The sequence below is a fragment of the Alternaria arborescens genome, assembly GCF_004154835.1.
Source record: "Alternaria arborescens strain FERA 675 chromosome Unknown contig_27, whole genome shotgun sequence".
NCBI lineage: Eukaryota > Fungi > Ascomycota > Dothideomycetes > Pleosporales > Pleosporaceae > Alternaria > Alternaria arborescens.
Window position 1 is genome coordinate 260,261 of NW_021167882.1, and position 24,300 is coordinate 284,560.

At 51.4% G+C, this 24,300-nt stretch overlaps 8 protein-coding genes across 8 annotated transcripts; 3 read left to right on the plus strand and 5 right to left on the minus strand.

The window, feature by feature from the left end:
• Positions 1–2,132: 2,132 nt before the first annotated feature.
• Positions 2,133–2,734, plus strand: AA0111_g9511 (hypothetical protein; the record flags this gene model as incomplete). Its single annotated transcript, XM_028656078.1, has 2 exons — positions 2,133–2,169; positions 2,220–2,734. 2 exons carry the CDS (start codon positions 2,133–2,135, stop codon positions 2,732–2,734), a joined length of 552 nt encoding a protein of 183 aa, XP_028502955.1.
• A 1,445-nt stretch (positions 2,735–4,179) lies between these two features.
• AA0111_g9512 (hypothetical protein) lies at positions 4,180–4,797 on the minus strand (the record flags this gene model as incomplete). The annotated part of the gene is made up of 1 exon (XM_028656079.1): positions 4,180–4,797. The coding sequence occupies one exon, from the start codon at positions 4,795–4,797 to the stop codon at positions 4,180–4,182; it is 618 nt and encodes a 205-aa protein (XP_028502876.1).
• Positions 4,798–6,785: 1,988 nt separating this feature from the next.
• AA0111_g9513 (Oligomycin resistance ATP-dependent permease) lies at positions 6,786–11,337 on the minus strand (the record flags this gene model as incomplete). Its single annotated transcript, XM_028656080.1, has 4 exons — positions 6,786–6,937; positions 6,991–7,048; positions 7,107–8,223; positions 8,285–11,337. 4 exons carry the CDS (start codon positions 11,335–11,337, stop codon positions 6,786–6,788), a joined length of 4,380 nt encoding a protein of 1,459 aa, XP_028502890.1.
• A 1,692-nt stretch (positions 11,338–13,029) lies between these two features.
• On the minus strand, positions 13,030–14,637 carry AA0111_g9514 (Ornithine aminotransferase; the record flags this gene model as incomplete). Its single annotated transcript, XM_028656081.1, has 4 exons — positions 13,030–13,224; positions 13,288–13,989; positions 14,037–14,398; positions 14,448–14,637. 4 exons carry the CDS (start codon positions 14,635–14,637, stop codon positions 13,030–13,032), a joined length of 1,449 nt encoding a protein of 482 aa, XP_028502905.1.
• Positions 14,638–15,521: 884 nt separating this feature from the next.
• On the plus strand, positions 15,522–16,436 carry AA0111_g9515 (hypothetical protein; the record flags this gene model as incomplete). Its single annotated transcript, XM_028656082.1, has 1 exon — positions 15,522–16,436. The coding sequence occupies one exon, from the start codon at positions 15,522–15,524 to the stop codon at positions 16,434–16,436; it is 915 nt and encodes a 304-aa protein (XP_028502904.1).
• An 87-nt stretch (positions 16,437–16,523) lies between these two features.
• On the minus strand, positions 16,524–20,353 carry AA0111_g9516 (Meiotically up-regulated 190 protein; the record flags this gene model as incomplete). Its single annotated transcript, XM_028656083.1, has 3 exons — positions 16,524–18,826; positions 18,874–19,249; positions 19,295–20,353. 3 exons carry the CDS (start codon positions 20,351–20,353, stop codon positions 16,524–16,526), a joined length of 3,738 nt encoding a protein of 1,245 aa, XP_028502879.1.
• A 691-nt stretch (positions 20,354–21,044) lies between these two features.
• AA0111_g9517 (Ribosome assembly protein 4) lies at positions 21,045–22,580 on the minus strand (the record flags this gene model as incomplete). Its single annotated transcript, XM_028656084.1, has 1 exon — positions 21,045–22,580. One exon carries the CDS (start codon positions 22,578–22,580, stop codon positions 21,045–21,047), a length of 1,536 nt encoding a protein of 511 aa, XP_028502878.1.
• A 289-nt stretch (positions 22,581–22,869) lies between these two features.
• On the plus strand, positions 22,870–24,300 carry AA0111_g9518 (hypothetical protein; the record flags this gene model as incomplete). The annotated part of the gene is made up of 1 exon (XM_028656085.1): positions 22,870–24,300. The coding sequence occupies one exon, from the start codon at positions 22,870–22,872 to the stop codon at positions 24,298–24,300; it is 1,431 nt and encodes a 476-aa protein (XP_028502907.1).

Genomic DNA, 24,300 nt, shown 5'->3' on the forward strand with positions numbered 1-24,300 from the left:
GTGTGCTTGTTGCGCCCTATATCGTCCGACTTACTTTTGCTGCGACCTATCTTCTTCTGGTAGCTGGTTCTATACCCTTTTCTCTTTTGTATCAGGCCTCTTCTGTTCTCCAGCACCGCCATGCCCCCAAGTTGTATACCACTCTGCACATGTAAAACTGTGCCTGGCATGGCTTTCGACCGTTCCGCTCGTTGTTCGGTACGAGAATATCGTCTCTTCTTTCGTTGGAGGGTTTTCTGCATTTTCAGTACCTGATAAGTGGGGTTTAGGGCATCTGGTAGTTGGATAGCGACATCAACCTGCCAGTCTTGCAACCTTACTTCCCATTCCCCCCTTCAGAAACGGATGTAACTACACACTATCATTTAGCAAAAGTCTCCCATAAACTCCATGTCATCATGCTGACCTCCATCACGGATATGGTCATTGCTAACTAAGACAAATTGTTCGCAAGCGACATGCGATATGCGACCCAAATAGCCACCACCTATACCAAAATTTATCAAGCGCCTTAGGACTGATGAACAAAGATAACCAACATCCACCTTGACTTTTATGACTGGCTACATCGAGAACCCTACTCTGAGCAGTCCCTTGGTTTTGTCTGCTCCCCACATTACCATTTACGTTCGAACTAAACTTGTGACAGCGGCTTGGAAGGTCGACATCAATGCAACGTACAAGGCTTACTGACGGATACTACACTAGTATAACCATTAGCAGTTCACCATCCGGACGACCCGTACCCATCGCAACCTTCCTGATCAGCCTGCCCTCTTCTAAGTCCAGCCATCATGATGTCGGTAACGGCCAACATCTCACCCCACCCATACGTCAATAGTACTAGACTTCAAATGTCATATGCCATTTTGACATTCAAGTGACCACTTCCAAAGAAGCTGGATCTCTACTTGTCACATACTCAATCGACGCACCGTAATTCGTTGTCGAGTAATCTCTTATCTTGGCGCTGAACAGGGATAAAAGCACATACTCTGCTTTGCCACACATATCATCAAGATCCGGTTCAACCATGCTCAGGTTGAGAACACAAGAAGGTGTCTCGAGAGCTTGGTTTCTGGGTTGCTTAGTGTTCGATCGATATACATGCCCAGAAGTAACCTTGAGCCAGTAATTAGTATGATATTTTTACCATTTGCTCTTCGATGTTATATCGTGCTACCTTTTCGACAGGAGCTTTTTCTTTCAGGTAGGAGAAGCCTGCTGCTTGACGTTTTACCAAGAATACGAATCACAGTCGATGAAAGAAAATATATCGAATACCAAATCACCGCTACGATTGAGTTCTGAAGTAGATTGCTTCGCTCGCAAGCTCGCTTCGCAATAATGCGCATATAGATAACTGCAGCCCCATGTGTAAGGATCATTCGGAACTCAGACGTTCCAAGCGCCAGGCCGCAACACGCGACACCTTCTCGGTCTGATCCCCTTCCGCTGCATTCATGCCGTCGGCGATCATCTTGGCAGCCCACAAATACCCTATTGGCCGACTTGCAGTTTTCTAACGGTCCGGAAACCTGAGATGTGTTGAGGCATTCCGAGGCAGAAAGTCTGGGGAGGCTGAGCTGTGGGGTGGGGATGACTGTGGGACGCTAATAGGTTCGCTTACGACGCTTTCTCTCCTCTCTCCATTCTCCCTAAACAACCTCTTACTACAAGTTGAGGAAACGCATAATGTTCTTGGGGAGTTGCGTTTCTAAACCACTGGCGTGATTATCGGCTTTTGTTCTCCATTCGTAAACGGAATTAGACACGAAACGTCGTAGCCGGCATCATGTCTATCTAGAGATTGCTCAAAACGTGCTCCACGCTGTGTCGCCTCATCGCCATAACGGATGTGGCTACTCATTGGGGGCATAAACGAGGCGCAGTAACTTTTGTCGTTTCGAGTTGGCGCCTACTTTGCCTGTGCCAAGTTCAGAATTCCCTTCCTACGGTCGACATGGACATATATAGAGTCATGTATCGGATGCTGATATACATCCTCAACATCAAGGCAGTTGAAAAATCTACATTACACCTGGCATTCAATCATACTACTTGGTGAAGACCATCAATAGTTCATCTGATATACCATATACTCCAACGAAGCAACCAGAACGTCAAGCAAGATGGCGCCAATCTTCAAGCTCTTTGCTCTTCTCAACCGTAAGGTCCTTGCACCGAATCGTGTCCGTTCTTACTAACTCCCTCGATAGTTTCACTCTATGCCGCAGCTCAGGGCACTCAGTTCATTACAGGCGAGTGTGCATCGGACGCCGAATGTGCCTCAGGCTGCTGTGGCTTCACATCAGGAAAGTGTGCGGCACCATTCGTAGCGAATGAACGTGGAGAGGGGTGTGGTTTTGGTGACGCGCAACCAAACAACAATGCTTTGAACGGCGCAAGTGGCAATGCCAGTGCCGATGCGCAACCAGATGCTGCTGCGCCTGCTGCGCCTGCTGCGCCTGCTACACCTCCTGCCAACAGTGACGCGGGAGCTGGAGCTGGAGCCGCAGCGGGGGCCGGCACACAGTTCATCACTGGTGCTTGTACATCAGACGCTGATTGCGCTTCGGCTTGTTGTGGATTCAAGAGTGGAAAATGCGCAGGTCCGGTTGTTGCTCAAGAGCGAGATGGAGGATGTGGGTTTGGGGATGCACAGCCCAACGATAACGCAGCGAAGGCATTGCAGGGACGGAGATTGGGAAGGAGAGGTGCTGCATACATGTGAAGAGGGCCTCGAATGAACGATTGCACTTTTAATCATGACTGTGTCGACTGGCTCGGCATATGTTACTCGAATGACTTTTGTATAATACCGCAGAAACACGATTTGTAGCAAAGAACTAATCTCCAATATCTATACGAAAGGGAGATCATCAACGATTATAAGTTTATTGTATTTCTGTCTTTGGAGTTCCGGCATGTTCTTTCAATGTTCTCATTCGTAGTCGTGGAGCCTGTCATTCCTACGACACTATCACTCAACATCAAAGTGTACGATTAGTTATCGAATCAGCAAATACAACGCAACCATATTTCCTCTCAACTTGATAATAGTATTACAACATTCCATAACACATACGTTTGATGTTGACCTAGTTCAACGGAGATTGATAGAGCGATGCGTAGAAATTCGCCTTTTGACTTTTAAAAGCACATTTCCAACATGATTCAGGCCCATGGACCCTCAGCCTCGATCACTGAAAAGCAACTCTTATCAAGGATGGTCCGGGAGCACGGTAATTCTACGCGAAGCCATCACCTCGAAATAGCGGCAGCCCGAAAACAAACATGGTTCACGCCATGTGTTGAGCGAATCAAGGAATAAGGAAAGGTTGGTTCAAGCTACATGGAAGGGGGTGTTGATGAGTGTTTCAGTAAATGCAAACGAATATCAGTATGGCAATCTCAGCCACCCGGCTTACACGCTGGAGAGCCGTGCTAGTCGGTAAGATGAATACGCGTATCAACGAGTAAGCCTTGGTGTCGTAGGTCTCTCCCTGTACCCTCATCCAACAAATAATTAAAGTTGCATAGTACAAAAATAGCACCTGACAGACGTTTGTCTCGCAGGTTCACGTGGTCTTGTGCAACCGATGATACCTCGATGGGGTTCAAGTTTGGTGAATATCTTTGTAGATGTCCGAGTTCACATATGTCATCTCGAAAGTCTTGCACATAAAAAGGTCTGGTAGTTCTTATCAGCGTATACACATATGCAATACATGATGAGAGACGATTTAATGTGCGTGAGGCAGCCTCATAACTGAGGCAAAGCTCGATTCTCTTCTCATATAGCATACCCAGACAGGTGTACGCGACTAACATGTCTAACGCCCATTCATACTCCGGCGCTCCAATGCATGTATAGAATGCAACCCAGTAGAAAAGCCCCCATGTGTACGCCAAACCCCCCGAGTGACATGGAAAAACTCGATGCCGTGACACACAGAAAAGGCGGCAGAGTGATATGCACAGTACCGCGAAGGAAAAACAATATAACAGATGAAAAGGGATATCGAGAAAGGATGTTGTCCGAAGCGAAATATGCCGAAGTCGTGATTGTGTGCGGTCGAAGAGACGGGTGGTGGTTCTGGTCAGAGGATTAGTAGCGGTACGATAAAGAAGAATGGTGGAAGTGACGTACGATTGCTTTGCGGCAGTAGCTACACCTCAGTGTCCGTCGCCATGGGGGATCTCCTTTGATCGGCCATCGCCAGCCCAGACACCGCCACCAACAGCTCTCGAGATGCCGACACCAAGGCCAACGGCAGCACCTATTACGAGAAGAGCGATGATGATCTTAGCCCACATTCTCTGCTTGTTGGTCAAGTTCCGGAAGAAGGCACAACCACGCTTGCGTTGGTATGACTTCCGCTTGTCCAGGACAGCCTGCCTTGTGGGCCACATTGTGCATTCCTTGACGCGGCCATCGACAGAGTGTTTGGATGGCTGCTGTGTCGAGGCTACCGAGAGGGGGACGCCGCCCTCGAGGTCGTGCTCGTGGACACCGACGCCGAGGTGTGTCTTGCTCTGAGGCGCGCTCTCGTTGAGGGAGTGGCGCGTCTCTCGGAGGGCCTCTGGGTGCTTGTAGAAGGCCGAGTATGGGTTGGAGGGGTCAGCCGCCCACTCTTTCTTGGCGGCGAGTTCGGCGCTGGCGGTGGCAGACGACATGGTAGAGTCGTTGGAGGGCGGGGAGCGGAGTGGTTGCGAAGGCGTGGTTAGTGGGCTGGGAGAGCGCAGCACGCTGGCGCCGAAAGTAACGGGCTCGTGCTTCTCGTTTGCTGCCATTGTGACGTAGGCAAAGAGTGTCTCAGGCTGGCAATGATGGGGCGTTTGGAATGCAAGACGTGAAGTGTGAGCTCGTCAGGAGGACGCGTGGGACGGCCAGAGACGGGAGACGGCAGATGCAGTGGCCGGACGTGGTGCGACTCTTTGCAGTCGGAGTGATTGCGTCACGACAGGCGCAGCATGGGAATTCAGTGGTAATATGGCGACGGTGAAGGAGTCGTTCTAATATGGCTGCAACGGGAAGGGGGGATCGCCGTCGACGAGGAAGGAGCGAACAGTGCACCAGGGGAGAGCGTGCGTCGGGTGCGTGCTATCACGGGCACGTAGAAGACAGCTGAAGAAGAAACAGACGGACGGCCTAGTATAAGGAGCGTGTGCGTGTGTACGTGTGGTCGCGGGCGGGAGGAGCAGAGATATGAAGTGAATTGTGAAGTGCTCCCTCGTCGCTGCACTGCACGCACCCCAGGCCCATGCCGTCTGGTGGACAAGGTCTGTGTGAAAGCTGAGTTCAGAGCTAGGGTCAATCGTCGGGGCCGCTAGGCCGTTCGGAGCCTTGTCCCTGCAACATCATACCGGCTTGTCGCGCTGCGTTGAGCATAGCTGCTGGCTGACGTCCCTGATCTTCGTCGCCTCCCAACCTTCCACTCACTCGCCATCGCTTGCCATTGCTCTTGCACGTCCCAGCCCAGTGTCTTGTTCCCCGTTGCTCTGCCCTCCCCTCTTCTGCCCTCATCGCCCTCGTCGCCCACGTCCCCCGCCACAGCACTAGCATTTGACGCCGCTGAAGGCCCGCTAGATTGATTACAGCGTGCCTGGCAGGTCGTCGACTTACATCACAAGGGGTTAGCAACCTCGCAGGCCTAGATCCGTGCTGCGCGACTGCAGTTTGGCTCATCTTGGCTGTTGAGTCGCTAAGCCCCCTCCGGCTAAAGCGCGCATAAAACCTCTGCTGCATCCAATCTTTGGGCCGCCCGATGCACGCGGAGCACCTGGCCGCGAGCCTTGGTCGCAGCTTGTCTGTCATGCACCAGCGCGAAGCATTCGAGAAGGCGAAACTTTTTTTCTTGTTTCGCTCCCACGCTTGGAAAACACCGCACTTGTTGGTCGTTGAGCCCGTCTATTGAAATGCATAAGCCTACCATAGAGACAGTCATCGCAGTTGTGCCTCTCGATCGATCTTTACAATCGTCGATAATGATCCAACTGTTACTCTGGACGTGTCCGAATAGCCCACTGTTATCTTGACCAGCTAGCGGCGCGTGAAACGGCTACAGCACCCACTCGAGCGGCGCAGCAAACACAAAGGTAAAGTCTATGCAATCCTCCGGAACCCATACGAAAGCAGATACGCCGGTATACGCCCACGCGACGAACGATACGATCTGGAGACGGTAGGGGAAGCCTGAGATTAGATAACGCACGAATGATGAGTTGCCGCAACGAGGGTACTGTCGCTTCAACGAGCCGCGCACGTGCGTTCCGCTCAAGCCAACACCCCGCTAATGCAAACTGCTGGCAAGCATCGCTTGTCCTACAGAGCTACTGCTCCTAGCGACTACGGTACTATGATGCTGTCAAATGCGCGATGCGCGCCATAGTAGTACCAACGCCTCCCCCCCAAGCCTGGCCACAATCATGTCATATGATCTCGCGCTTGCCGACAGCCATCTAGGCCCAGGCTGGCGCTGGATAGACTCGTGGATAGACTCTTCGATAGTTTTCTTTACAAGCCTCCAACGTTCGTCGACAAGGTTAGTTGTATTGAGCTGAAAAGCAGCCAGCTCTATGAATTATCACTTTTTTCTTTATCGCAAAAGTCCCCAATGCTGCCCGATCAGAAATGCCGCGCCGACGCCATGCCATGCGCAACTATCAAGGTGCGCGTTTGCTTGCTTCCTGCTACCCCCCCAAGAATAGCCGCATCATTAGCCTACGCTCTGGGCCGTGTACCCGCCCTCGTCCAATCAAAACTCCTTCATCCCAAACTTCTAGTTCGCTGCACCTGCGATTTCTTCTCTCTTGATGCCGGATCGGTCGCACATGCCCTTGAAAATTCCGCCTTGGTCGTAAAGATTTAGCGGCGAGTCGAGCTCTGCAATCAGCCCTGCGTCCATGACGCAAATCCTGTCATAGTTGATAACTGCCGCATGTTAGTCGCAAGTCCGCATGCAGTAGGTACATCGATTCACTTACTGGTCTTTAGTCGATGGGCAATGCACAGCAGCGTCTTGCCTTTGAACCCATCCACAATCTGTTGTTAAACGTTAGCTCGTGTGTCCTGTAGCACCGGTTGATGACGCAGTTCTTACCGTTTGCTGAATCTTGGCATCCGTCTCAAAGTCGACGGAACTAGTAGCTTCATCACAGACAATAATCTGCGAACCACGAACAAGTGCACGAGCTAGAGCCATCAACTGTCTCTGGCCTAGAGAGAAATTGAGACCCTCTTCCTCAACCACACTGTCGAGATGTATCCTGCCAGAATGGTCGTCCATGGTTTGCTCGTTGGAAACAAGATCAGCCTGGCGCAAGGCCGACCAAAGCTCTAGGTCGGAATGTTCGTGGAAAGGATCCAAGTTGGATCGGATGGTTCCCTTGAAGAGCGTCGGGTCCTGTGGGATAATGGCCAGCTTAGAGCGCAAGTCGTGAAGACCAATCTTGCCAATATCCACGCCATCAATTACAATCGAGCCACCTGATAGCTCTTGCAATCGGAACAAAGCCGACATGATGGACGATTTACCCGCTCCAGTACGACCAACAACACCAATACGCTCACCAGCGCGGACGTGCATGCTCAAGCCCTTGAGCACCAAGGGTAGCCCATCGCGGTATCGCATCTCCACGTTGTCAAAGACAATCTCGCCGTGTTCGGGCCAGGTGGGGCGTACCTCACCCATGTGCAGAGGCGCTTCTTCTTCAAGTTGACTTCCGTAGTGATGGATGCGTTCGGTCGAGTTCATGTTGTTCTCCACCTCAGCAAGCTGGCGGACTGTGAATTGAATCATCTGCACAATAGTGAGAATGTATGACAGGACTAAGCCAGCGATGCTAGGATCGACGGAGAAACGGCTCGTAACAACCAGGATACCAGTCGTGAAGACGAGCAGGATACCAACAATGTCTAGACGAACACTCAGCCAGCGCTGGTTGGCAAATGTAAGGTAGTAGGCGCTGTTCATGTCGTCTACGGCATCGCGAACCGACTTGGAGAATTGATCCTGTAGACCGTACGCACGGATGGTCGGGGTGCCCATGACGGCTTCGCCGAAGCGCGAGAACACTGTGCTACGAAGAACAGCTTCGTGGCGCTTGACCTCGCGAGCAGAGGACCGGTAGAAGGCTGCCGAGAACATGAACATGATGAATAGCGGACCAAGGGCGATGGCATAGTAGTAGTAGTACGAGATGATGAGAATGAAAACACTGTCATCCACGTTAGCTCAAATCCTCCCAGAGGTTTACATCTGTAAACTGCACAACTTACGATATGATCATGGCGAGCGTCAAAAAGTACATGCGAATAGCATCCGTAATGGTGTTATCCATAACGTCAATGTCCTTACTAAAGCGATTCGTAATGCGTCCCAGTGGCGTGGTATCGAAAAAGGACATGGGCGCGCGGAGCACACGGGTGATGGCTCGGTGCAACATGACTTTGCCAGCTCTAGTACCGAAGATGGATACTGAGAAGGAGAAGAAGAACATGAAGAGCGCTTGACTGAAACCGAAAGCTGCGTATGCGCCAATGTATGCACCCTCGGAGTAACCAAATTTATCGGATGTCCAGTAGGATAGCCAAAGTGAAGTGACGATGTTGGCGCCTTGGGATAGAACGAGGAGGATGAAGACAAGTGGGCCGACCCAGATGCCACCTCCGGCTTTGATGTACTCGATCCAGACTTCCCAGCTGACGCTCTTGGTTGCGCGCTCTTCCTGTTGCATCAACGCCGCCTGTTTCTTCTGTTTCCTCTGCTTCTTGGTGCTCTTGACCTCTGCTTCGACCTCGTCCTCATTGACTTCAACGTCCTTTTCCTTTTCCTCCTCCTTGGCAGTTGTGCTCATAACCTGTACAAAGTCCGCATTCTGTGCCATGAGGTTATCAAAAGTATCAATGGCCTTGACCTCTCCTTGGTCCACCCAGATGATCCTATCGCAACGGCTGAGTACGTGAAGCTGATGGGTAGCAAGAATACGGCACTTGTCTTTGAGCAGACCACAGATGGCGTTGTCCATGATGTGACGACCGACGTGTGCGTCGACAGCACTCAGAGGGTCATCCATGAGGATGATGTCCGCGTTGAAGTAGATGGCTCGAGCAATATTCATACGCTGCTTCTGGCCACCAGACACTGTAATACCACGCTCTCCAATCTCCGTCGCATCGTTATGCGGTAGCATGTTCAGGTCAGGGCGTAGGGCACAGGCATCCACGACCTGGTCGTACCATTTCCTGTTGAATTCCTTGCCGAAGATGATATTCTCTCGTACCGTGGCATTTTGAATCCAAGCATACTGCGGGCAAAAAGCACGGGAGGCACCAAAGATGACCTCGCCACTAGTTTTACGCATGTCTCCTGCGAGAGCTGCAAGCAACGAACTCTTTCCAGAGCCTACGCCTCCGATGATAGCCACAAGCTCGTTTCGTCCAATGTTGAGGTTCAACCCCTTAATCTCAAAAGGTTTCTCCTCCTCCACAGCGATGGCATCGGAAGGTGTTGTCTCACCACTGTTCTGTGCTAGCTTCGCATTAGCCTTGGTCTCCTTCTTCTCCTGCTTAGTCGGCTTCTTTCCTGGCGGTCCACCTGCCCCCTCTTCCGCATCCTGAGTAGGATGACGCTCCCAGGTGAAGTTTGCGCCCTTCAGCGTCACAGCGTCCTTGGCGTCATAATCCCACTTTCCACTCTCTTCCGCTTCTTCGGCTAACAAAAATTCTTGAATACGTTTGACAGAAGCGTTTGCGTCGATGACTTGGCCAATGACGAGTGGCAAGAAGTTGAGGGGGATACGCATAGAGTTGAATAAAGCTAGCGATGAGAAAATTGGTGCCGGATTGAGATTGCTGTTGACCTGGGAGTAGGTGATGAATGAGATCATTGAAGCGAAGACAGGCATGGACATTCCGACGGAAAGAACAGCATTTCGGATCGTGAGCAAGATCTGAATGCCATGAATCTCCTTCTGCCTGATCGTCTGAATGCGCTCTAGGAAACTCGTTTCCCATCCAAAGTACTTGACGAACCGAACGCCTTGCAGAATTTCTTGGGTCAAGCTTACACGCTGGTCAGTAATCTTGTTGATGGCAACCCTTCGACGGAACAGTGTCTTGACCGCGCGGCCAAGGAGGGGCATAGCAATGAGAATGAGACCAAGACCAGGGAGAGCGCTGTACGTCAGGTTGACAAGGAGCAGAGCAGTCGTAATCAGTATACCGATAGGAGCGGTCCAGATCATATGGAAGAAACCGCTGGCTTGATCGATACGGTAAGTGTCGGTAGACATCAAATTGACGATTCGCCCATTGCCCCAACCCTCACCGTCACCTGCCACACCTGCAGCAGTCTTGGGCGATTGTTGCTTCTTCTCCTTCTTCTTCAGTATCTTTTTATACCATTTCACTTCGGCTTCGCTTCCTGGCTTGATGTCAGGTGGTGGTGCCTCGAGGACAGCCTCGCCACCTGCTTTGGCTCTCCCTGATAACTTCATCGCCTTGTTGAAGATTAGTGCAATCAGGACGCCCCTAGCTTCTCCACCAATCATCATACCACGGTACATGAAGTGGTTCGTGGCTAAACTCTGCAAAAATTGCATAGCAGTGATTCCAATGACTAAACCGATACCCTCGCCGATATCTGGCGCCGGAGCATCACTGCGCTCAGCGACGTAAGCGCGAACAGCGAAGTTGATCAAGTAGCGTAGGACGAAAGGAGCGACAGCTTGAATGACGGATGCGGATAGTTGGCATGTTCCTCCAATAATAAACTCCCATTTGAATGTTTCGAACATGGCACCCAGCAGAGGCCTCTCCTTGCCTTCTGCTCTCCGCCTCTTGAACGCAGCTTCCAATTTGTTTGCTAAGACTTCTGCACTCCGGTCGGGGTTAACCGTCCAAATATCGTTCTTTTCCAATGGGCGCTTGTAGCCCACTCTCATCAAGGGTTGCATCCATTGCCACGAAAGTCGACTGAAAAAGCCCGCAGTGTACTCCGGAGATACTTTGCGCTCTTTTGGAATCGGTGGTGGGTTATTCTTCAACAAATTAAGTCGTTTGTAAAATGGCTTCTTTTTCCGTATTGACTTTGTCGCATTAGATTCGCTATCGCTTGCTTCCGAGTACGCGCTTGTACTGGACTGCAATCTCGCTAGCGTGCCTCTTGAATTGCTGTGACCGTCTTGTACTTCGAAACCCTTTTCTTTGGGTTCTGTCCGTATCGGCTCGTACTCTGTCGGGTCCTCTGCTGCAGCTTGTGGATCTACAAGGCCAAAATCCTTCTCTTTCTCGTTCTCATCCAGCGATGACGTTGAAGGTGATTTCGCCATGGCGGCTTAGCGGCTGATTTCCGAAGACCGAGGAAGGATCGCGGTGATCGTTTTGTAGGGCCGATGATGAGAAGAAAAATTGCTCGGCAACTGTTTTCCTGAACGTCACTATTAAGTTGTAAGGTTGACGACCGTATTAGCTGTGAATGAAAGGAATGACCAACGCCACGAGGTGTCGCGAGATGACATGTTTGCGAGTGGCAGGCAATGACTAGTCTATATGCCCTCGGAGGCAGTCATGAAATCAGTGCATGCACCGCTCAATAGCTAGCGCGTGGTCCTAACGGAGATAAAATTCACCAATGAACGGCTTGTACGAATGAATGCACATTAAAATCCGGGGTGCTAGTATCAAGAATATTCGAAACCTTCGGGACATAATGCGACCCGATGTCCCGAAGAGCCTGGTATTAGTATTGCAGCAACTCCACGACACTGCAGACCGGTGAGGAGAATGCGCTTCGGATGACAAATGCGCTCTACATGGACGCGCGAAGGCCGTGATTTTGCTTTGGCGTCTCCTCGACTGTTGCTTTGAAATTGCTGCCAGTGGATTCGATGTCGTAAAGGCTTGTTGACACGATCGGACAACAGTGGGGCCATCGCTTGTCGATGAAACGGGGGCAAAAAGCATGGCCTAGGCCCGACATGCCGACATGTGGATTAGTCGTGCCCGTCACCTGGCTGCACGGACGAGGTTTCCCTTCAGCTGGGCACATCGCGGCCATGACTGCAGTATTGGTTGAGAAACGGTATCCGAGCGTGTGGAATGTGAGCTGCCGAACACACGAGGCTGTTTGTTGTTTGTTCGACTTGCCGGGCGTCAACATTGCTAGGATTCATCTAATCCATTGATCTACAAAGTGGCAGTACGCATCCGCGATATTGCCATATGGTACACGTAACTCACAGCGCTTGTAAATGAAACGTTTCCCGCAGCCGTTGGAGCGCATGCAGCACAGAACGTCTGGCATCCCTCCCCTTCCGCACGCTTCGGACTAAGTATCGGTCCGTCGGCTCATGTGGGCGCACGTGGCTGCGAGTCCTGTGTCTAACGCATAGAAAGCTTCTCGGTGCTGGAAAAAGGTCCGTAGCCAGTGTCGGTGGTTATAAGAGGCCGGAGGTAGTGCAAGCAGAGGGCGTAAGATGTGTAGTAGCCATCGATTACGCCGTGATACGGATCTTACTTAAGTACCTAGGGGTGAAGGACGAGGAACAACACCATGACCATGTCGTTATGCACCGAGCCAAGCCACCACATCATCTGAAGCACTCGATTGTCAAGTTGTAAAGCTCCGCCTCCATAGCTGGAGCCTCATCGCAAGATACTTAAAGAAGCTTGCTGTTGGGCTTCATCTCAATAGTGAGGCGTTACGTTGCAATCAGCACTAGCAAGAGCCACAAGCGTGGATGCTGATGCGAGTATGCTTACTGCGCATTTAGTAGTGACGATGGAGAGTTTGAAAGAGGAGTAATCAAGTCAACGGTGCCCGATGCACGACAAGATCATGTCATCTCTTAGCATGATATCTAGTCCGTCAGATGCTCCAGAACCATCATAATGCCGAGCCTCGCGCTATGTAGACATTTCTGTAATGGCATAACAGCGCAAGTACGATCTATTCACAGGTTCGTAGCGGTCATAGCGTTGAGGCAATCTCATGGGGTATCGTAAGAAACTAAACCACGTTCCTAGTTGTCCACTCCGATGTGGACGTTCTTCTCAAGTCCGACAGCTGAAGTGAGCACTTCCTTCTCCTTCTCACCTTTCAGGTTTGGCAGCTCCTCCATAGCCTCCTTGATGATGGACAAAGCCGACTCAATCTCCTCCTCAGTGATGACCAGCGGCGGCGCAAGGCGGATAATGTTCTGGTGTGTGGGTTTCGCCTGTCCGTCAGAGTCAGCACCGTCAATCTCTTTCATATGCATAATCTTGAGGGCTCTTCCTACCAGTAATCCCTTCTCTTTGCAGAGCATGCAGAGATCCCACGCGCTATGTCCGTTCGTCTTGCTTTCGTCAATCACAATGGCGTTCAACAGACCCTTGCCACGAATGATCTTGATCATGGGGTTGTTGATGTTCTTGAGACCCTCTCGGAACTTGTTGCCCAATGTTTCGGCGCGCTCAACCATGTTCTCCTCTTGAATAAGCTCAAGAGCCCGGATCGCGACAGCAGAGCCAAGTGGGTTACCGCCATATGTTGAACCGTGAGTACCAGGCTCGATAGTAAGCATTACCTCCTTGGAGCCGAGAACGCACGAGACGGGGTACATGCCACCTGAGATGGCCTTGCCCAACAAGACCAAGTCAGGCTTGATGCCACTCCACTCATGGCAGAGCATCTTGCCTGTCCGCGCGATACCTGTTTGGATCTCGTCGCAGATGAGCAGGACGTTGTGCTTATCGCAAAGTGCCCTAATTTCCCGAAGGTAGTTGTCGTCTGGCACGACGATACCGGCTTCGCCCTGGATGGGCTCGACCAGGAAGGCAGCCAGGTTCTTTCCATGCTTCTCAAATGCCTCTCGCGCATCGTCGATGTTGTTGTAGCGTATTGGCTTGCCAGAGGCGGGACATACACTTCCAATACCTGGTAGGTAGGGACCGTAGTTGTCGCGAGATTCGGGGTCGGTGGACATGGTAATTGCGGCAAACTACTATAGTATTAGTTGAGGTTTGAAAGATGAGCGAGAATGCATACTGTCCGCCCGTGGAAGTTCTCCTCTACAGAGAAAACCAATGCCTCGTTCTGAGGAACACCCTTGACTTTGTATGCCCATTTGCGTGCGACCTTGACAGCCGTCTCGACCGCTTCGGCACCAGTGTTCATGGGCAGGATCATGTCGAAGCCGAACAACTTGGTGGCATACTCAGCGAAGCGTGGAAATACATCGTTGTAGAAGGCGCGACTGCTGAGGGTTAATCGCGAAGCTTGCTCAGTGAGAGCCTTGACAAGCTCGGGGTGGCAGTGGCCCTGGTTGACGGCACTGTAGGCGGAGAGGAAGTCGAGATAGTGCTTGCCCTCAGGGTCCCAGACGCTGCATCCGCTTGCTCTTGAGAATACTGGACTGTGTTATTCATGTTTCCAGAAGAATACGTGTTGAGTGCATACCAATGGGAAGAGGGTGGTAGTTGTGCGCTGCGAAGTCGGCCTCTGACTTGATGGCCGCCTGCGACGACGACGCATGGTACTTGGAGGGATCTGGGGTGCCTGTAGGGTGGAAAGAGCGGGCTGTCGGCTTCAGGGCGGTGCTATTTCCATTCGCTGCAGCAGTGTCGTTGTGAATCGCGCCTGGAGCCATGATGGAGGATAGTGTTGATGGTAACGTGGGGTAGTGGGGAAGACTATCGTGGTTGCTCAGGAGTGTGAGTTGAGGATGCAAGAGACAAGAGCAGACGCGGCGGGCTTCTTATTTTGAGCCTTGGTTGAGGGTTGTGCCGTGTATCGCCTCCAACTGTACTTAGGAGACAGCCTTCGTAAGAGCAACTGGTGTTATCGCCTCAAGATGCCTTTAGAGGAATGCGACCAACGAGCGCCTCGGTTGCGGGCGGGTTATGCATATAGCGCCGCTGCCATTGGCTCATGGCCGCCGGAGGAACATGGTGCGCTGGTCTGCTGCGAGCGGCGATGGGAAAGAATCGCGAGAATGCGCAAACAGGGAGGAATCAAAGTTTGGTGATGAGGTTGCACCGACGTGATAGACATGGCGCGTCGTTGCCGGTAAAAGTTACCTCTTCTTTGTGTCTTGACGCGTTGCGCCATTTTCCCGCCTGCTCGAGCAATCACAGCATCGCAAACTCCGACAGCACCACCATAAGGTCGGCTCCGATAGCCTGTATTCGTCATGTACTGCCATGACCTTGTGCGACTTTCCGTGATACCACACACGAAAAGTCGTGTGCACAGCTACCATACAGTGTCTTACGTCCCCGCTCTGTTAGTTTATCGCGCCCCTGGAGGCTTGCAGCGGTGGGGGCTGCCGAAGACGGAACTGCCCAGGTGGTGTCGCTCGCAGCCACACCTAGAAATGCTCTAGGCCAACAGCAACCATCTCAGACATCAGTCCTGCTAACAAACATCTTTCGTCGCATGTCTCAACATACACTCGGCCGCACCCTATCCGTGCTTGCTACAGCCCGTCCATCGCGAATTGCAATCCCCTCAACTGTCTCACCATACACCACCATGTCCACCTCCATCAAATTCCCAGCTAACAAAGCCTCGCCAATACACTGGATCCTCGACTGGGACGGCACCATCACCAAAAAAGACACACTAGATGCCCTCGTCAACATATCCGCCGCCGCAAATCCTGGTTTCTCCACCCAGGACCGCTGGAACGACGTCTCGAAAGCTTACATGGACGATTACACAGCTACACTATCCCAAGTCGCGCCAGACGGCAAGCTACCAACCACAGTATCGGGGGAGAAGCACCTTCTTGCCCAGATGAAACCCGTAGAACAACGTAGTCTCCACCGCGTATCTTCATCCGGTATCTTCGCTGGCTTGACGAAGGAAGCTATAGAAGCTGGGGCAAAACAGGCTATCGACTCACGTGCGGTAGAAGTACGGAGTGGTTTCCTTGGATTCTCCAGGCATATTCGCCATGACCGCGTGGACGATGGTTTGACGCTTCTCAGTGTCAATTGGTCGCGCCACTTCATTCAGTCCTGCCTTAGTGCCTCGGGTACGATTGATCTACCTAGCAAATCTATCTTCTCCAACGAACTTGAAAACATAGAGTCTGGAGACCCATCTACGGGCGCAATCGTCCCAGCTGCCCCCAATTGTGAAAGCCTCGTCATGTCTAGCGGAGACAAACTCGAGAGAATGGAGCGGTTGCAGGAGCTGAAGGGCCAAAAGGTGTATGTGGGCGATAGCTGGACAGATATCGAGTGCTTACTGGCAGCTGATCTGGGTATTTGCATTCGAGACAGCCCCATGGGAAGTTCACAGGCAAAACTTGCAGAAGCATTGACAAGGTTAGGTATATCATGTCTGCGATTAAAGGACTATAAAGACGCTGACGAGTGGGGTGTTGTATGGGCAAGTGACTTTGCGGAGATTTGTGACTGGGTTGAGAGTAAGCCAACCTAGTCCTTCATTACAAATGAATACTATTAGTGTACATAAGACTGTATGAGTTAACGCCGGACGCGCACGCTATGTGATAAGAACATGATCTCAAGCCTCTGTCTCAACACCCCCTCCACTCCTCTCGTGGTGATGGAACATGTTTCCCACTTTCTTCTTTCCACGGTCACCGACATGCTTCATCCAGGCCAATGTTCGTGGACCCTTCCACTGCATCATGCCCCTGTTCTTACGATGTAGCTGGTGCATATTCTCCTTGTAATCTTTCATCTTGCTGATAGGACCACTCTTGCCCTCCATGCTCAGCTTCGAGTCGATTCTTTTGCCACCGTCTTGGAGAAAGTCTGGGATGAATTTCTTACTACCACTGTCGTCCTCACCGTCGTCTTCCGAATCCGAACTGTCCGAAGATGAGCTGTCACTTTCGGTGTCCTTGTTGTCGTTGATTCCAGGCTTATCGCCATCTGAATCATCCCAATCGGACCACTCCTGATCATTGGTAACATCAAGAACCTCCATGACATTGGTAATGTGCTTGTCGCCCTTTGCAAGTTTCTCGTGGTATCCTGATAAGCCAGACCAAAACGTCAATGTTACTTCGATCTCGCCCAGCTTCTCACCATACGAATCAAGCACGTTATTCTCTGCGCGCTCCAGGTCACCTTTCCAGATAGTGACGCGTACTGTCTGTTCCTCGTTATCGGGAATATCCTTGAGCCATAGGATGCCAAAGCCTGGGGTGTGGTCTCTGAAAGTAGCATCCTGTCTAAACTCGAAGACAAGAGGCGCACAGTAGCGTGCCCGCACAGGGAGGCGAATGCATCTATCCTTCCTCGGAGTCCAGATAGTCTGTCCCTCTTCTGAGTGGACCTTACCATGCCGTCCTCGCGAGTGAAGCTTTGCGCGTTCCAATGGCGTGCGGACTTTAAGTCGAAGGGGCTTTAGGTCCTCCGGCACGTCAATAGCCTTTACAGAGGGTTTGATATCCACAGTTCCGTAGTCCCAGCCCAGCATATTTCTTGGTAGTTGTACCTGCACACTTCGGAAGACCATGGAGATTCTTATGCGGCCATATCCTACACCTCCAGCAAGGGGAAACATGTGGTTGATCTGGCTGCGCTTGTGAAATACTCTTTCCAGAGGCAGGTAGACAATACCGAGCAAGGCGTCGTCTTCGTGTATACGAGCATCACGAACGGCAATGTGTACTTCGGTATTGCGAACATCTCGAATGAAGCGCTCGCAGCCAGCGTTGAAGAATGGCTTCGAGTTCTTCGGCTTGGTGCGCGTTTTGAAGATTTTCTTGTGATTGAGAATGATGGTGCAATATGCAGAGGGTAAGCTGTCACCTTCCTCTTCTTCATCTGTTGCCTCTGCGTTCGCAGAGTCTTTCTGTTTGTTCAGCGTTTCCAATTCCAAGCCAGTAATCTGGTGGATCTGGATGCTGAGGATACCTGACGGATAGTCTTCAGAAGGTGGGGACGCGATGATGAGTTGATCTTGGCGGTTCTTGAACTCTTCAGACTTTTGCTGTTCCACTTCGTTTCGGTGATCCTCGCTCGCCTCCCGAAGTTTGTCCTCTGCCTCCTTGTACATCTTCTTTTTCAACTGGTCTATGTTCTCAACATCGGGGTCTTCGTCTTGCATAGCAAGCTGGTCATCGGTGATTCTGGTTTTCGAGAAATAACCCAAGCTCCAGCTTAGTTTTCCAGGCATGTCATTTCCGCTCTTGAGTGCTCTGAAACCATCTTCTCGGTCGTGCATTTTTCCATTTGTCTCATCACTCCTCATCAACTCTTTGAGGTCCACCTCTATACGTCCCAGGTCGTCGTCAGCAGTGGAACGGTCGGAATCCCACAACTGCAGCCTTAGCTTCTCATCTACGTTCAACTGGTCAAAGGTGACACAGACAAAGCAGTGTTCGTCCCAGTGGGGATTCATGTTTTGCTGGAGAACACGCGTCGACCAAAGCGGCTTTCCGAACTTGGCCCATCCCACGCTCACATAAGGGTCTGCAGAACCACCAAAAGGACCGATCTTGGTATCGCCCTCTTTGAAGTCGAATGCGTATTTGATACGCACCATAATAACACCCTGTGCGACTGTGTCCTTCTTGAAGTCGTCGCCCATCAACATATCTTTGAGGTCCAAGGTAAGAGATTTGGGTGCGACGTACTCGGCTAGTGCTGCATCCATGGATGATTGCACGAAGCTTGAGATTAGAGGCACGTCCATGAGATTTGGTCCTTTCTTGATGAGTGGTACACACGATAGCGTCACTTTGGGCTGGCCCATGAAGGCCATGGTACAAACTGAAAAGAACGGAGGATCAGGACAGAGCTGCAGACGGAAGCGCATAACGCCAACTACACCAGCGAGATCGACCCAGACAGCTAAAATGTGTAAGCAAATGAGTGCCATCTGGGAACGCAAAACTTACGTATCTTGATATTGCCTGGCATGTAAAATGCCAACAATAAATGAGCATGTTTGGCGCGTGACTTGATACCCTTTCCTGTGGATGGTCTGTATGCGAAGGCAAGTTCCACATTTACGAAATCTCCATCTTCAGCCTCCATTGTGTCCTGTTGTGATTGGTCATCTTGGCCTTGGCCGTTATCATCGCTATCCTCGACAGTCCGGTCGCCCTTCTCTTGGTCAGGAGACTTCAAGTTTCCATCGGAGCCTACAGATCTGGCAGCCCCGCCTGTAGGAAGCCATCGGACACCAAGGATGCGAAGGGCCTCGCTACCTTGACCAAGGTCTTCGACAGCAACCATACGGACCATACTGGGGAGAGAGGCTTGCATGACATCCTGCAAAGGTTAGCTTGTATATTGAGTGTGCTGTGGATTCTGTACCTCGAGTGTATCTGAGATGCTGGTAAACAGATCCGGATTGATCAATGGCCATATGGACGCAAACAACGAGTTCAACCACTGCGTACTTTCAGCAGTTTGAGTCTTGGCCAGTTTCTGACCTCTTTGTCTTTCCGCCTGCCAGACCTCAGCATCCCACACATTTTTGATCTTGTTCTCTGACCACTGTCGCATGAAGAGTATGATGGCCGCAGAGACGACTGCCATAGTGCTGAGTTCAGTGGCCTTCCACAACTGTCTTCCCCAGCCGGTCGCGTGGCGCGTAGGCCAGAACAGTGTGTTCACCAACATCAAGCTGATTGCAGCTGCTCCCACACCAACAGTTACAGCCTGCATATAGACGGTTGTGATCTCGCTTCGTGTCCTATCGAAGGACGGAGGCGGGAACAATGCCTGCATACCAATATGTGAATCCTGTGATTCTTGCCACTCATCATTGAGATGCTCGTCGCTCTTGTTGATGGCGTCTTTGCCAGTCATCGTGCGTGGATCTGACCCTACAGGCGGTGGATTCTTTGCAGTGCTCTTCAGCTCTCGGTCTGTGTAGTCGTGGATTTGAATAGGTAGATGGGTAATGGGATCCGTGACTTCGCGATCTGCACCATCGGCTTTGAACTTCTTCATATCCTTCCGGGCCTGCTTAGGGTCTGACGAGGACATGCCGTCCTCTGTTGTGTCCTGCAATCCATCTTCGCTGTCCTGGTCTTTCGCTAGATTCTGGTCCTTCTTCTCGGGCGTGTTCTTTCCGGCGTGATCGTCTGCAATCGGCTCGTCTAGCTCGATGTTCTTGTTTCTGACTGGATATGGTCCATTGCCGTCGTTATCCAACTCTACGTCTTTACCATGCCTGAAGACGTTGACGGCGTCCCCTAGCCGATCTCGTGTACTTGGTTCGTCACTCGCGCCATCTGCATGGCCGTATGCGTCTTCTCTACGCTGCTTCTCTTCGCGGTATTTTTGGACTGTGGGTATTGGATTATGCGCATTGTGCGGCCGTCGGTAGTTTCTACGCTGGGCGTCCACGTCCTCGACGCCGGACATGATGGAGCAGTGAGTAGTGGCTTGCGTCGGTGCTGGTCAAGGTCGTTCGTAGCGAGGGGCTGACCTGTGCAATTAGTGGTTGGCGGCGGGGTACAGTCGTGAATTCATTAGCCGTGAGAAATCGTAAGTCTTGGGAAGCTTCTTGAAACCTGTCGCATTGGGAGGAAACAGGAAAAGCGCAAAGACAGGGAATGTTATGTTCTATTCACGATTGACGTAGGTACAAGCAAGGGAAGGTCGCATAACCTGTCCTTGAAGCTCCACTTGGCACGCTGCACGCGAATCATTTACAGCTGCAAGGCCGAAGATCCGTGATGAATAGCAGGCCCCGTGCATGATCGAATGCTTTCCTGCGATGACGTCGTGTGTGCCCGCAGTTGTGCGTGTGTCAGGCCACTGCGAAAGGCAGCTTTTGACGGCTTGGCATGATAATTGCGGGGATGCCGATATCCGGGCGATCGAGGCAGCAGGCAGTTCACCGAGCGACCCACTCACGCCACGTCAGCCACCACATTAGCCACCGCTTCAGCCTCACTTCCAACTTGTAGTGTTCTCAAAGGCATGTACCAAGTTCTAGTTCCAGGAATTGCAGATATTGAAGCTCACGCTTACTTCCGGGCAAAAACTCAATTGTACTCGCACCAGGGGGTATCATTCCAGCTTCTACCATCCTACTTTGATCGGGTCCCAATCAATTGCTCCATATCCGCACTTGCTTGTCGGCACCACCACTCCCAACCCTTTCACCATCTGGACTCCAATCCAACGCGAACACCTGATCCTTGTGCCCAGGCAGATCCTCCTTTAGTTTGCCAGTCCTCATGTCCCACACCTTCAGCGTCGTGTCCTTACTGCAGCTTGCTAACAGTCGGCTGTCCGCAGAGAAGCAGGTCATGTATACTGGGCCGACGTGTGCCCTGAGCGTGTTGAGGAATTTTCCGTCTCGTGCTGACCATAGTTTTACGTGGTTGTCCCATGCCGCTGACGCTAGGAGTGCACCGTCTGGTGAGAAGGTGACCTGGTTGATCTGCTTTTGGTGACCTGTCATTCTTGTAACTGGCTTCTTGCTGGTCAGAGGCGTCCACAATATGATTGTACAGTCCTCTGAAGCAGTCGCTAAGCGTTCCACTATTTCTCCGTTGATGGTAGCAGCTTTCTCAAAGCGCGCCTTGGCTTTGGCGAGCTTCTCCTCAGGGCTGGAAGGTGCCTTGCGTGTATGGTCGTGATACGATGTACGCAAGACAAAGTCTGTTGAAAGTGCAAGATGATTGACCCAATGCGCGTGTCCTGATAGGGTATCGACAAGCGTGCCCTTCGCAGCATCCCAGACCTTGATGGTCTTGTCGTGAGACGAGGTGTATATCCGTCCAGTACCACCCCACTTAACGCATGTCACACTGCCCTTGTGACCAGATAGAGCATAGTCGATTCGGCCGCCTACCGCATCCCACACTCTTACTGTGCCGTCTTTTGACGAAGACGCAACTCGTGGCCGGCCAGCCTCTTGTAGGTGGTAGGGCTCCCAGGAGAGTGACGTGATGAAGCTGGTATGACCTTTGAGAGCAGGTCCGATCTGCTTTCCGGTGTTTGGATCCCATATCCGCACCTCGTTGTCGTAGCCACCGGAAGCAAGCAGAGAGCCGTCGGGCGAGTAGCTAACTGCTAGAACCCATCTTGTGTGCCCCTTCATCGTGTGCACTGGTGTTCCTGTGTCACAGTCCCATACCCGCACCGTCTTGTCTCCACTACCACTCGCCATTCTGCTCGAGCTAATTGGCGAGAAGTTGACTGTTAGAATGTTGTCACCGTGGCCCGAAACTGCTGCCGAGCAACGTGAAACAGCTTTGACTCGAAAGACTGCTTGCGGCGCATATTGAAGTACTATCTCGTTTTCCGCTGACGCTTTGCCAGGCTTGACCAATGCGTTGTATAAATCGTCCTTGTCGGCAAGCGCCTCCGTCGCGCCATCGGGGAAGAAGCGATACGGTATCTGATCATCGGCTTGGTCCTTCAGGTTGTTGAGCAAGAGCTCAAGATTCTTCGTCGACGCTTGCGATAACGGTACAGTGAGCACTGGGATACTGCCACTCTCGCCTGTGGCTTGGTCGACGAAGCGCACTCGTACAGTGCCATCGGGTATCGTAGTGTCAATGTCTTGTTGTTGGCGTGCAATCTCGGCTTGCTCCCGTTTCTGACGTTTTGACGGAGGTGGGTACTGGGTCGCCATCTTTCAAATACTTTGCAGTACGAAACCGGAGTTAATAGGCAAAGCGTTGAAGCTGTCTTCTGCTTGGACGCCCTCACTGCTATGGGATTGGGAAAATAATTTCTAGGTGTTATCGATAATGGACGCGCTAGTAGTAGTGGGGCAGCGCGCTAAGCTGTTTCCCTGTGGGCGACGCGCTTGCCTTCTCTTCTTCCGCCTTTCGTCTCAGCTCTAGCAGCGACACCTTTCAGTCACTGAAGCTCATGATTCACGCAAATGCTCAACAGCTAATCTCACAGCACTAACAATCATGTTCCACCGACCAAGGTCCTCGACCTCACAGAGCACCTCTGCGTCTACGTCGTACGGATATGGTGACTATATAACCATCACTACGTCCCGTCCAGGTACCCGCAGAAACACAGGTAGGCCCTCGACTGCACGACCAAGAACCGGTGCCTCTACTATCGCTAGAGTCGAGGCTCAGAATGTTGTCTGTGCTATTGCCGAGTCTCGGGGGATTTCACCTACCGTTGGTCTGGCCTTCGTGAACCTTGACACAGCAGAAGCAGTACTCTGTCAAATCTGCGACAGCCAGACTTTCGTCCGAACTGTCCATAAACTGAAGGTCTACGGCCCTTCCGAGATTCTGATCGTCTCTACTGCAGCGAGTCCTAGGTCGAAGCTCTTCTCTATCATTGAAGAGAATCTTGAGAATATCGGCAGCAAGTTGACTCTACTTGATCGACGCTATTGGGCTGAGTCGACTGGATACGAGTACATTCAATCTCTAGCTTTTAAAGAGGATGTCGAAGCTATCAAGGTCTCCGTCACTGGCAACTACTATGCAGTGTGCTGCATGGCAGCAGTGAGTGTCCTTCCCACCCATTTGCGCATACTATGGCTAATTTCAAAGGCGCTTAAGTACATTGATCTGGGTATGGGTATGGTCTTCTCCATTCAATCGCTCCGGATGAGATATGAGCCGTCAGAAGGATCGATGATGATCGATGTGTCCACTATCTACTCGCTCGAACTGGTCCAGAATCTCCGTGATCCGAAGTCAAAAGATTGTCTGTTTGGCCTTCTTAACGAAACGTCGACACCCATGGGCGCACGGCTCCTCCGGAGCAATATTTTACAACCACTTACTGATCCAGAAGTACTCAACACGCGATATGCTGCAGTGGACGATCTGACCAAAAAGGAAGAGCTATTCTTTGCAACACAGGCAGCGCTGAAAAATTTCCTCGATGCTGACCGCATACTGACCGCGCTAATCATCACACCAAGCAAGCCAACTCTTCAGACAACGGAGCAGTCTATCAATCACATCATCATGCTCAAGCAGTTCATAAACTCCGTACGGCCTGTCTTCGAAGCCCTTACTGGAACTAAGTCTGTAATGTTGAATAACATTCGCGAGATTTGTGCACCAGAGAACGTCGCGCCTGTACAAGAGTTGATCGATCACGTCATCAACGAAGACACCACGTACGCAAGGCAGCCTCTCGAACTGAGGAATCAGCGCACATATGCCGTAAAATCAGGAGTCAATGGTCTACTTGACGTTGCGCGTACTACTTATAAGGAAGCCACAGAAGATGCGTATCAACACTCAAATGAACTCAGTCGTAAAACACAGTCTGTTCTTACGGCAAACACACTCGCTGACTTCAAGAAGAGGAGCACGATATTCGACTCGACCTCAAATATGACACAGCGCGCCAGTTCTACATGA